Below are 14,168 nucleotides of genomic sequence, written 5' to 3'. Positions count from 1 at the left end.
TTACCATACCTAGCACTTGTTGGATCTGGGTGACATCTTTGGGATAGCAGATCTGTAATTGCTTTCATCTTGTGAGGATCAGGTTTTACTCAATAACTGCTTATAATGTGTCAGAATATGCAAAGTTCCTTCTAACTGAAATGACATTTGTTTTTATTGAGCTTTAACCCCGACTTTATGGATCATCTGCAAGACCACATACAGATTGTTGTTATGTGTCTCTTGGTCTCTACCATACACCAAAACATCATCCATGACTACCACACAGCCGTCATTTCTCTCCAGTAGCTTGGTCACCTCCCTCCCTCTCCCTCCGGAGGTGATGTGATTCCTAAAGAAAGTTAAAATAAAACCTGCCTCTTGGAGTGATAAACGTTGTAGGCATTGAACTTTTGTAATCCAAAGGTATTTGCCAGAATCCGGTCCTGTATATGCATCCTCTACAATATCAGGAAAATTAGACCTTTCCTATCCGAGCATGTTACGTAGGTCCTAGTCCAGGCTCTTGTTCTGTCCAGACTGGACTATTGCAATGCGCTACTGGCTGGACTTCCTGCTTGCACAACAAAACCTCTACAGATGATCCAGAATGCAGCGGCAAAAGTGGTCTTCAATGAACCGAAGAGAGCACACGTCACCCCTCTCTTCATTAAGTTACATTGGCTCCCTATAGTCGCTTTCATCATTTTCAAGACTCTGCTCCTGGCCTACAAGACCACCACTGGTTTGACACCCCCTTATCGTCATTCACTAATGCAGACTTATTTACCCGCCAGATCCTTACGCTCTGCAAACGAATGACGTCTTGTGGTGCCATCCCAAAAAGGTAAAAAAAAATCGCTCTCACGAACCTTCTCTGGATCGGTTCCACATTTGTGGAATGATCTGCCTGCTGCTACAAGATCAGTAGATTTTGTGGCCATCTTTAAGAATCGGCTGAAAACACATCCATCCACACCTGACCGATCATTTATGGCTTCTATATCTTTTCTACTCTATCTATATATTAAAAAGAAAGAAAAAAAAAACGTAGCTCTGTTCACTGTAGTAGGCTTTGTGAGACATGTTTTATTGCACGCATGCTTTTTGTTTTCCTAAAGTTGTCCCAATTGTTTCCATTGTTTACCCAACTTGTAAGTCGCTTTGGATAAAAGCGTCAGCTAAATGACTAAATGTAAATGTAATCCCGATGATGCATCAAGAGTTGAGAAAACTGTGGCTTCCACCATCTTTACAGCAATATCTTCCAGGGTAGGCAGCTGTCACAGTCAGGGTCAAAAGCAGGAGAGCACACCTCAAAGTTCCAGAGAACAGAATTTAATAAAGTGTCCGGGGAAACAAAAACAGGAAAAAACAGGTATCCACAAAAGCAGGTATAATCCAGAACAGGACTCTTACATACGCTAAAGAACAATATAGACGTTAATACTCGACAAAAAGCATGACAAAACACAGGGTATAAATAGTGTCCATGGAATGATCATCAGGTGCGGGTGCAACAAACGAGATACAGGTAAGGGATCGTGGCAAAATATAGTCCAACGGAAAAAACGGAGAAACTAAACAGAGAAATGGACATAAATCTGACATTACACCCCCTTTCCAGAAGACGCGACCTCGCGCCGTAGAATACCAGAGGAGGGGGGGTGGGATCTCAGCTGGCGAGGGAGAGTTGGCTGTCGAGGGCGACCTGGGCGAGACCAGCGGGGGCATGAGCAGGCTGGGCGGGACCAGCGAGGGCATGTGCAGGCTGGGCGGGACCAGCGGGGGCATGGGCAGGCTGGGCGGGACCAGCGGGGAAGGGAGCATCCAAAAGTCAATGTCATTAACCCAGTCCAACAGTTCAGAGGCACCTTGCAGCTCACCCTCAGAAGCGGGAGCATGGATGGGGCTTCCCTTGCAGTCGGCGTAGTCCACCAGAACTCCCACGACGATGCACGGTGTATCCGGCTCACACACCTGGTCAGACGCGTCTCGGGGCTCATGCTCCAGGACGAACTCAGTCGCAAGGTCGCGTGCTGGCTTCGTCGTCGCAGTGGGCTTGGGCTCTCTGTCGGCGGTGAGGTCTGGTGAGGTCTCCGTGCTAGAGGATGATAGCTAGCTGGCATTTGGTTCGGGGCGGGATCCAGGGGGTTCGGAACACACTTGTAGGCCGGACGGGACCGGCTCGAAGGCGTCTGGAAGGCCGGACGGAACCGGCTTGAAGGCGTCTGGAAGGCCGGACGGGACCGGCTTGAAGGCGTCTGGAAGGCCGGACGGGACCGGCTCGAAGATTTCTAGAAGGCCAGATGGGACTGGCTCGAAGATCTCTAGAAGGCAGGACGGGACCGGCTTGAAGGCCTCTGGAAGGCCGGATGGGACCGGCTCGAAGGACTCTGGAAGGCCGGATGGGACCGGCTCGAAGGACACCGGAAGGCCGGATGGGACCGGCTCGTTGCGGCGCCCACGCCGTTTCCTATTGCGGAAAGGCTCTGCCGGCTGGGCAGCGGGTTTAGCGAACCCTGATTACCGCGGGCATCAACATTGGTGGAGAACTTCGGGTTGATGGTGAGGTGAGCTGGGTCCTTCAGCGCGTGGTTCAATGGAATCAGATGAGGCTTGATCCTATCCGGGATGGTCTCACTCACACATAGGCGAGAGCCCATTATCCACCGGATAAGATCGATAAACTCCCTTACGGGTCTGTCCCTGAACTCGGGCGACAAACACCGAAGGGAGTCCTCATTCAACCCCATAGTAAAACGCGTTGAGAGACTGGTCATCCATACTCACCTCACGGCTCAGTGCAATGAAGTCCTCCACATATCTCTCCAGAGGATGGCCATCCTGGCTGAGATGGTATCTCAGATTGTCCTCTGGAGAAATGTTGAGCTGCAGGTAATCCATGTAAATCCATCTGGAACTCTGAGATGTGGTCAAATTTGTTCAGGGTCGAGTATTCTGTCACAGTCAGGGTCAAAAGCAGGAGAGCAAACCTCAAAGTTCCAGAGAACAGAATTTAATAAAGTGTCCGGGGAAACAAAAACGGGAAAAAAAAGGTATCCACAAAAGCAGGTATAATCCAGAACAGGACTCTTACATACGCCAAAGAACAATATAGACGTTAATACTCGACAAAGAACATGACAAAACACAGGGTATAAATAGTGTCCATGGAATGATCATCAGGTGCGGGTGCAACAAACGAGGTACAGGTAAGGGATCGTGGCAAAATATAGTCCAACGGAGAAACCTAAACAGGGAAACAGACATAAATGTGAGAGCAGCATGGATTTTACTTCTTTCACGGCTTTATTGAGATGTTTCAAATCCATACATATCCTGACTTCCCCATTTTTCTTTTCTACATGGACCATAGGGGCGCACCAGTCAGTGGGCTGTGTGACCTCACGTATTATCTGCATGGACTGCATTCACTCTAGTGTTTGTCAACTTTCTGCATCCACGGAAAGTGCACCCTGCGTGGAGTAGTTAGAATGTAAGGCTGTATGTCTGTTTTCTGTATGTTGTTGGACATAATTGTGATATTAGCCCCAGTGTCTATTTTAAATACTGTATTACTGTTTTGCCACACAAAGGAAGATTCACCAACCAGTCGGACTCGCAAGAAAAATATGCCTCGCAATCATCATTTTCTTCATCTTGTACCTGTACAGCTCTTACCGCCTTGCTATAGCATACTACAGCATCTTTATCCAATGTCAGAGTTTCTTGCATTAACAGCATTGTTTATTATGTGCAGGGCATTCATGTGGTCTATGACATGTATTGCAATGTGATCTGTGAATCTGTTTATGTCCTTGTCCCCACTTTTTTGTTTTCTTACCGAAATTATGGTGTGCAGCTCCTTGCAATCGCTGTTGCAAGTCTGTCACTTCTGCAGATGTCACTTCAGCTGAATTCCGAGTTATTGCTTGTCAGTTCAGCTTGTCTTGCCAACTGCACTGCCTTGTCAAGTGTCAGGTCCTTTTCCATTTGCAACCTTTGTGACACTCCACGGTCACCTATTCCAATAACTAGCCTTTTGCAAATGTGTCTCTCAGAGTTCACAATGCTCTGCCAGCTCATACAGTCCTTTCACAAAAGCTTCTACTGATTCACCAGCCTTTTGCGAACCTAGGTGAAAGCATGCACGTTCATGTATAATATTCCTATATTTCTATAAATGTTCGTTAAACTTTTCTATTACCTTCTCGTAGTCACTGGAATGGACCAGCTCCGCGAACTGAAACAACGTGAATATTGTTCCCGCCTCTTTCCCCAAAGCTTACAGCAGTAAGTTTACTTGGACCTCACCTCCCTCTTTATCCAACTTTGTAGCGATCAGAAATCCCGTAAACCGTTGTATCCACACAGGCCATGTGGCTGACTAAAATCAAAAGGTTCTAGAGCTTGAAACATCGACATGTTTTTGGTCATTCAGTCAGCGGGCATGGCAAACTTCTGACACCATGTCATATAATTGCTTTCAATGTACATTTATTATGCAGGGGTTATCATAAACACAACTTGTTCTTAGCTCACGCGCAACATTCTTTCTTCATTTACGACACTTGACAACAGTACGCCATGCGTCACCAAGATGACGTAGCATATCCCCAAAGCCTAATGGGTAATATAGTATTAAACACATAGACACAATTATAAATAATTTATCCATGCACATCATTATTTTTTATTCATTACACTTGTAATCTTTAATCAAAAACGTTTACCTCATCCCTGCTTGAAACGACATCTCTTCACTTCCAGTCGCAAGAAATGGTCATCAAGAACCCTGCTTTCAGCAAACGAGCGGCGTCTTGTATTGCCTTGTCAAAAGGGCAGTAAATCTCACTCCCGCTCATTCTCCTTCACAACTCCTTCCTGGTGGAACATTCTTCCTAACCCAGTCCAGTCAACCACATCTCTGACAACATTCAAAAAACTACTTAAAACACATCTCTTCTGTGAGTACTTGACAGACAAATGAGTAAAAAAAAACACTAGCCCTCTCCTTTTCTCTCAACAGGAAGTGGTCTGGCTTTTGTTGAAACTAGTAACTTTGTATTAGCACCTATTGTATTATTGCTCCTATATTTCAAGCCTTTATTTATTGAAATTTTGAGGATTATGGCTTACAGATAATGAAAACCCAAAATCCAGTGTCTCAGACAATTAGAATATTACCCAAGATCAATAAAAAAAGGATATTTTAAACAGAAATGTCAGGCTTCTGAAAAGTATGTTCATTTCTATGCACTCAATATTTGGTTGGGCCTCCTTTTGTATGAATTGCATCAATGTGGCGTGGCATGGAGGCAATCAGTCTGTGGCACTGCTCAGGTGTAATGGAAGCCCAGGTTACTTTGATAGTGGCCTTCAGGTCATCTGCATTGTTGGGTCTGGTGTCTCTCATCATAGATTCTCTATGGTGTTCAGGTCAGGCAGGTTTGCTGGCCAATCAGGCACAGTACCACCATGGTCATTGAACCAGCTTTTGGTACCTTTGGCAGTGTGGGCAGGTGCCAAGTCCTGCTGGAAAATGAAATCAGCATCTACATAAAGCTTGTCAGCAGAAGGAAGCATGAAGTGCTGTAAAATGTCCTGGTAGATGGCTGCGTTGACTGTGGACTTCAGAAAACACAGTGGACCAACACCAGCAGATGACATGGCAGCCCAAATCATCACTGACTGTGGAAACTTCACACTGGACTTTTAGCAACATGGATTCTGTGCCTCTCCACTCTTCCTCCAGACTCTGGGACCTTGATTTCCAAATGAAATGCAGACTCTGCTGGATTTTTAAAAAATTTACTTTCATCTGATAAGAGGACTTTGGTCCACTGTGTTTTCTGAAATCCACAGTCAACGCAGCCATCTACCAGGAAACTTTAGCTGACCTTCTGCTGACAAGCTATATGGAAATGCTGATTTCATTTTCCAGCAGGACTTGGCATATACTGTAATAAATAAAGGCTTGAAATATTTCACTCTATGTGTAATGAATCTATATAATATGTGGGTTTCACTTTCTGAAATGAGTGATCTCATGATATTCAAATTTTTTTAGACGTACCTGTATTAAAACCGGTTACAAGTGCACTGCAACAAATAAATATTTTTTTGCCTTGTTTTGCAGATATATCACAGAATCCTATAGCAGAAATATTAACGAAACAATTTTTAAATCAATAAATATTTTCTTCAGAAGCGAAATTAAGCCTTAAAAAAGATTGTAAGCCTTATTTTCTTAATAAATAATCAATGGTACACACTGCTAAGTTTCAGCAGTGAAACCACGTATAACAGTTGACAGCCAATGTCAAAACCAACCACATGACAGTTTTATGTAATGTTAACCCATAAAGCTACGTAGTTTCTTAAGTTTGATTATTATTCTGCTATGTCATGTTTATGACAGGTTATGTTGTCTTGGTAATGTTAAGTTGTCCTGACAAAGACACTGACAGATTATGATGTATTGCTTTATGTCAAGTTGTCATAACAAAGACATGCCAAACAATGTCATCTTTGCATTAAAAATTACATAAATGAGCGAATGACACTTAATGACAGTTGTCATAAACATGCATAAAATCTCCTTCATATTCATGACATTTGTCATGTCATGATTATGAAGGTGTCATGTCAGTCTTATGAACACCCGTCAAATAAAGTGTTATCCACTTACCATATAAAGCATTATGCACTATGTCATTTTGACTTTTACTACACAGTTCAAACTTCTTATTAGTTACCAATGCAACAAGGGTATGAGCATTATTTAAACAAATATTATTTATCTTACCTCAACATTCGTGCACATTAGGAGTTTTATAAGATGTTAGTTTGCACAGCATCCATAATCATGTCTTGAAGCTGAAATGGTTGCTTAAATATGGCCAGGGGTTTACTTCATTGTCTTCAGCAGTTAGAGTTCGATAGGGTTTCACCTTAGGACAGGTGCACTATACCGATGTCTAACTTCTCCGTCTCCATCGCTCTTCTGGTATCGGCGCAAACTCAAACTCGCGCCCATTATTCACTGGAGTATTTTCCAGTCGCGTTTTTTTCCTTGCAATGTTTTCATTATTTTTTTACTCAGTAGTGGATGTGATTTTAAATATAACGAAGTACAATACATCACACAAATCATACTTAAGTACAAGTAAAATTACAGATTTTAAAAGCTACTTAAAAAGTACAAGTACACAAAAAACCTACTCAATACAGTAACGCGAGTAAATGTAATTCGTTACTTTCCACCTCTGCATATAATTGCTTACAATGTACATTTATTATGCAGGGTTTATCATAAACACAACTTGTTCTTAGCTCACGTGCAGCATTCTTTCTTCATTTATGTACAACAGTACCCCATGCGTCACCAAGATGACGTAGCATATCCCCAAAGCCTAATGGGTAATATAATATTAAACACATCGACACAATTATAAATAATTTATCTGTGCACATCATTATTTTTTATTCATTTGCACTTGTGATCTTTAATCAAAAACGTTTACCTCATCCCTGCTTGAAACGACATATCTTCACTTCCAGTCGCAAGGAATGGTCATCAAGAACCCTGCTTTCAGCAAACGAGCGGCGTCTTGTATTGCCTTCTCAAAAGGGCAGTAAATCACACTCCCACTCATTCTCCTTCACAACTCCTTCCTGGTGGAACATTCTTCCTAACCCAGTCCAGTCAACCACATCTCTCACAACATTCAAAAAACTACTTAAAACACATCTCTTCTGTGAGTACTTGACAGACAAATGAGTAAAAAAAAACACTAGCCCTCTCCTTTTCTCTCAACAGAAAGTGGTCTGGCTTTTGTTGAAACTAGTAACTTTGTATTAGCACCTATTGTATTATTGCTCCAGTATGACCCATCGCTTATTGCTCCCTGAACTTTTTGTAAGTCGCTTTGGATAAAAGCGTCGCTAAATGACTAAATGTAAATGCCTCCAATTTAATGGCAACGCCCAACTTTCAATGATCCAATCAATTCTTGTGGGCGAAATCAAGTCCCGCCACAGTGCTGATCCTGAATGTTCTGCGAATGTGATGACCATAGCATGAGGCTTTTCCCGCTTTCATTGTAATCTATAAACCCTCGCTTGTTATTATTATATATTTATATATATTATTAATCCCTCGCTTGTTATATAATCTTGTTATTCACCTTATTTATTTTAAAATGTTTTTTATATCCCTCGAATGTTCCTTAACGAGCGGTGGTCCTTCTGTGTCCAGATTGTGTCAAAAACATCTTGTGACAAAAATTTCACACTGTTACAGCTGTCACTGTAAGACATTAGCAAATCAGTTTGTTTGTCCGAGTTAGCAACAGTACCTAGGGGAGGGGGTCAGTTGGACACAGATTGTTAGCTGCTGCCTGGCCAAAAGACATTAATAAAGACTCTCAAATACACAGGGACATGGTTTAGATTTGCCACATTTGCTGTGAGATATGGTGGGGTGAGAGGCTGTTTTAGTTTAATTGTGGATAAAAGAGTCATCGGATAAAGGAGCGCTGCATTTATAACCACTTTTCAAATGATTTGCACTTGACTACTTAACTACTAGTTTCTGATATCGTACCTCCTTTATTCAGGCTCTAATGCTCGTGCTTACCATTTTCAAGTGTTACTAATGTACCAATTTAATTACCAATGAACCAGCTGTACATATTCATGCTTGTGTTTGTATTATGATAGTTTTAAAATAATCATTATATGATTGTTCATTAGGTTTGCAGTGATTTCAGTCAAAATAGTGCCAAAGAGGGAGTTGAACACAATTGCTACTGACCCAGATTCTGATCATGTATTCAGAGTGACAGACTTTAATGCACTAAATAATATTCTTCAAAAACTAGAAGAGAATATTATAGCTATTGAAGGTATGTCTGCACTTCAGAAAACAATAAAAGGACATAAAAAATACATCTGTGTTAGGGTTATTAACCAAAATATATATATAATTGTTTCAAGTTTAATAACCCCTCTCCTCTGCTGCAGGAACCCAAACGTCTGGGGATTCCTCCAGAATGGAGTTTGCACAGGATGGATTCAGCACAGCTTTTACATCACGTGTACATATCACAAAAGGAATTATCCCTCTATATACAGTATACGTTATGTTGGTATTTCGTATGTCACCAAATCTGTTTTTGTATTATTTATTTATTTTAGGGAAATGTGTTAGTGAGCGTCCCTGGAGCGTTTCAGTGGAAAGGTGGCTATGAAGAATATTCTTCAAGCAATGTCTTTAAAGCAGGCAAAGAGCATGATAGTTATCTAGGTAAGGCTTTTTGAGGCACACATGAATAACAATTATTAAACATTATTGAGTCTGTCCTGATGATTGATCAATAGTGTGTTTCTCAATAATGTCCTATACACTGATATTGGTGTATTGTTAGTAACACTATGAACTGATAATTATTTTTGGAACATACTGTAGAGAAACTACGGCTACTTACTCATTCTTATTAACATTTTGTTCTACATTTTAAACATAATAAGTAAATTAAAAATGACCCAAGACTGTTCTATATTGTAAAATACAGTCATGACTATAAGCGTGTGTTATTAGAGCATAATGACAAGCAGAGAAACCTCTTTTCAGCAATAACTTTATTCATTACCCTCCTCATAATCATTGCTTAAATAACCAGACATTTACAAAAGAAACTGACTTTTATTTTTACATGTTTATCTGTAAGGTTATTCACATGGCAGAAGCAAACGTGTTAGGAATCCATCCTATGCACAATACCTTGGGAGCACCAAGTTACCAGCATAAAGGACAAGTTGTTGTTGATGGCTTTAACCCATACAACAAGACATTCTCACTGGAGATTCTCCAAGGGCTTGTTCAGTCATTTAGTGCCCACACAATGAACGTCAAAATCATACATAAAACACAATATCATTCTTGATTGTGCAATCATTTTGTAGTAAATTAGGTACTGTACTGTAACTTTTTACTTCTTTAAAAAATATCTAAATAATCTAAAATTGAGATCTCAAATGATCGTTAACGGCGGATCCAAACAAAATTATAATCTACTGACTTCAAACCAACATTTTATAAGCAAAAAAAATCAATTTTAATCATAAACATTGAGTGTTTCCACTACACTTNGTAAAATTACAGATTTTAAAAGCTACTTAAAAAGTACAAGTACACAAAAAACCTACTCAATACAGTAACGCGAGTAAATGTAATTCGTTACTTTCCACCTCTGCATATAATTGCTTACAATGTACATTTATTATGCAGGGTTTATCATAAACACAACTTGTTCTTAGCTCACGTGCAGCATTCTTTCTTCATTTATGTACAACAGTACCCCATGCGTCACCAAGATGACGTAGCATATCCCCAAAGCCTAATGGGTAATATAATATTAAACACATCGACACAATTATAAATAATTTATCTGTGCACATCATTATTTTTTATTCATTTGCACTTGTGATCTTTAATCAAAAACGTTTACCTCATCCCTGCTTGAAACGACATATCTTCACTTCCAGTCGCAAGGAATGGTCATCAAGAACCCTGCTTTCAGCAAACGAGCGGCGTCTTGTATTGCCTTCTCAAAAGGGCAGTAAATCACACTCCCACTCATTCTCCTTCACAACTCCTTCCTGGTGGAACATTCTTCCTAACCCAGTCCAGTCAACCACATCTCTCACAACATTCAAAAAACTACTTAAAACACATCTCTTCTGTGAGTACTTGACAGACAAATGAGTAAAAAAAAACACTAGCCCTCTCCTTTTCTCTCAACAGAAAGTGGTCTGGCTTTTGTTGAAACTAGTAACTTTGTATTAGCACCTATTGTATTATTGCTCCAGTATGACCCATCGCTTATTGCTCCCTGAACTTTTTGTAAGTCGCTTTGGATAAAAGCGTCGCTAAATGACTAAATGTAAATGCCTCCAATTTAATGGCAACGCCCAACTTTCAATGATCCAATCAATTCTTGTGGGCGAAATCAAGTCCCGCCACAGTGCTGATCCTGAATGTTCTGCGAATGTGATGACCATAGCATGAGGCTTTTCCCGCTTTCATTGTAATCTATAAACCCTCGCTTGTTATTATTATATATTTATATATATTATTAATCCCTCGCTTGTTATATAATCTTGTTATTCACCTTATTTATTTTAAAATGTTTTTTATATCCCTCGAATGTTCCTTAACGAGCGGTGGTCCTTCTGTGTCCAGATTGTGTCAAAAACATCTTGTGACAAAGATTTCACACTGTTACAGCTGTCACTGTAAGACATTAGCAACTCAGTTTGTTTGTCCGAGTTAGCAACAGTACCTAGGGGAGGGGGTCAGTTGGACACAGATTGTTAGCTGCTGCCTGGCCAAAAGACATTAAATAAGACTCTCAAATACACAGGGACATGGTTTAGATTTGCCACATTTGCTGTGAGATATGGTGGGGTGAGAGGCTGTTTTAGTTTAATTGTGGATAAAAGAGTCATCGGATAAAGGAGCGCTGCATTTATAACCACTTTTCAAATGATTTGCACTTGACTACTTAACTACTAGTTTCTGATATCGTACCTCCTTTATTCAGGCTCTAGTGCTCGTGCTTACCATATTCAAGTGTTACTAATGTACCAATTTAATTACCAATGAACCAGCTGTACATATTCATGCTTGTGTTTGTATTATGATAGTTTTAAAATAATCATTATATGATTGTTCATTAGGTTGGCAGTGCTTTCAGTCAAAATAGTGCAAAAGAGGAGTTGAACACAATTGCTACTGACCCAGATTCTGATCATGTATTCAGAGTGACAGACTTTAATGCACTAAATAATATTCTTCATAAACTAGAAGAGAATATTATAGCTATTGAAGGTATGTCTGCACTTCAGAAAACAATAAAAGGACATAAAAATTTCATCTGTGTTAGGGTTATTAACAAAAATATATATATTATTGTTTCAAGTTTAATAACCCCTCTCCTCTGCTGCAGGAACCCAAACGTCTGGGGATTCCTCCAGAATGGAGTTTGCACAGGATGGATTCAGCACAGCTTTTACATCACGTGTACATATCACAAAAGGAATTATCCCTCTATATACAGTATACTGTATGTTGGTATTTCGTATGTCATCCAAATCTGTTTTTGTATTATTTATTTATTTTAGGGAAATGTGTTAGTGAGCGTCCCTGGAGCGTTTCAGTGGAAAGGTGGCTATGAAGAATATTCTTCAAGCAATGTCTTTAAAGCAGGCATAGAGCATGATAGTTATCTAGGTAAGGCTTTTTGAGGCACACATGAATAACAATTATTAAACATTTATGAGTCTGTCCTGATGATTGATCAATAGGTGTGTTCTCAATAATGTCCTATACACTGATATTGGTGTATTGTTAGTAACACTATGAACTGATAATTATTTTTGGAACATACTGTAGAGAAACTACGGCTACTTACTCATTCTTATTAACATTTTGTTCTACATTTTAAAATAATAGTAAATTTAAAATGACCCAAGACTGTTCTATATTGTAAATACAGTCATGACTATAAGGGTGTTATTAGGCATAATGACAAGCAGAGAAACCTCTTCAGCCATAACTGTGTTCATTACCCTCTCATAATCATTGCTTAAATAACAGACATTTACAAAAGAAACTGACTTTATTTTTACATTTTATCTTAAGGTTATTCAATGGCAGAAGCAAACGTGTTAGGAATCATCTATGCAATACTTGGAGCACCAAGATACCAGCATAAAGGACAAGTTGTTGTTGATGCTTTAACCATACAACAGACATTCTCACTGGATTCTCCCAAGGTTGTTCAGTCATTAGTGCCACACAATGAACGTCAAAATCATACATAAAACACAATATCATTCTTGATTGTGCAATCATTTTGTAGTAAATTAGGTACTGTACTGTAACTTTTTACTTCTTTAAAAAATATCTAAATAATCTAAAATTGAGATCTCAAATGATCGTTAACGGCGGATCCAAACAAAATTATAATCTTCTGACTTCAAACCAACATTTTGTCAGCAAAAAAAATCAATTTTAATCATAAACATTGAGTGTTTCCACTACACTTGATACTAAGAATTAGTCTTCTTTCAAGTGAAAAGTAAATTGTTGATATGCAATTCAAACAGTTTGAATGAATGCATATAGCATGTCGTGTTTTGGATGCTGCATCCTGCATGGTATGCTAGTATGCTTCCTAGATCAAGAAATTGAGTCTTCATTTGTTTTTTATTTGGATTCACAAGAGTTCTGAAAACCGTATGCAGATGTTTTAAAATACACATTAAATGTACATCACTGTTGTAATCACGTTGGCCAAGTATGTAGGGTTATTATAAAATAATGTAAAGGCTTTAAATATGTATTTTATATTTTAAATATGAATTAAAATATGACTTTAAATAATTCCTACAGCAGGCCTATTTGCCTGAAAAAATATGTGGTATTCTAAAATAGCATACAATACAATAATGTCTGGAAGTCTTTGTTCTCAGCCTCAGATTGGGTCATATTTTGGAGCTGAGTTATGTGTGGTGGATTTGAACGCTGACAAGAATACAGACCTTCTGTTGGTTTCAGCACCAACATACACAGAGGGGGACAGAGAGGGCAAAGTATTTGTATACTCCTCACACTGGGTAAGTGAAAGGAAAATGTATAGATAACAGCATATCGAAATCAGATTAACTATAATAAAAACAAACATTGATTTAAGACTATATTATTATTGCTGCAAAAATTATATCGCCTTTAAAAACCGCAAAAAGATTAGTTCTTAATTTGTCATTTCTCCTACTGTTCTAAGCGTGGCTTTACTTTCTCGAATACGGAGCTTGTGGGCATGGCAGGACAGAGGGGCAGATTTGGCTCTTCTGTATCCAGCCCAACAGATCTAAATAGGGATGGTTTCAATGATATAGTGATTGGAGCTCCTTTAGAGGATGATGGACAAGGCAGCATCTACATCTTTAATGGGAAAGTTAGAGGGATCGTTTCAAAATACTCACAGGTGAGTAAATGAAAGAGATGGGCAGGTAAATGACAATGTTGGATGTTTTAGATTCGTATTCGAAAAGCTTTTTTGCCAAAGCGCGAAAACATGAAATGTGCTCATTTTCAAACAAATACACATAAAAAA

The 14,168-nt window shown here is 39.5% G+C and overlaps 1 protein-coding gene across 1 annotated transcript in view; it reads left to right on the top strand.

Annotated features, from left to right (window-relative positions):
- The window catches only part of LOC130568929 (integrin alpha-X-like), a 107,312-nt gene that overhangs the window by 65,715 nt on the left and 27,429 nt on the right, over positions 1–14,168 (top strand). Inside the window, exons 9-14 of the mRNA XM_057358185.1 lie at positions 11,728–11,878; positions 11,997–12,070; positions 12,172–12,280; positions 12,692–12,825; positions 13,525–13,668; positions 13,836–14,039. Of these exons, the coding sequence (XP_057214168.1) occupies positions 11,728–11,878; positions 11,997–12,070; positions 12,172–12,280; positions 12,692–12,825; positions 13,525–13,668; positions 13,836–14,039 (816 nt within the window). The remainder of the gene's footprint in view (positions 1–11,727; positions 11,879–11,996; positions 12,071–12,171; positions 12,281–12,691; positions 12,826–13,524; positions 13,669–13,835; positions 14,040–14,168) is intronic.

Source organism: Triplophysa rosa, linkage group LG18 (genome assembly GCF_024868665.1).
Source record: "Triplophysa rosa linkage group LG18, Trosa_1v2, whole genome shotgun sequence".
Taxonomy (NCBI): Eukaryota; Metazoa; Chordata; class Actinopteri; order Cypriniformes; family Nemacheilidae; genus Triplophysa; species Triplophysa rosa.
Note: the sequence above shows the minus strand (reverse complement) of the source record. Positions and strands in the feature narration are given on the sequence as shown.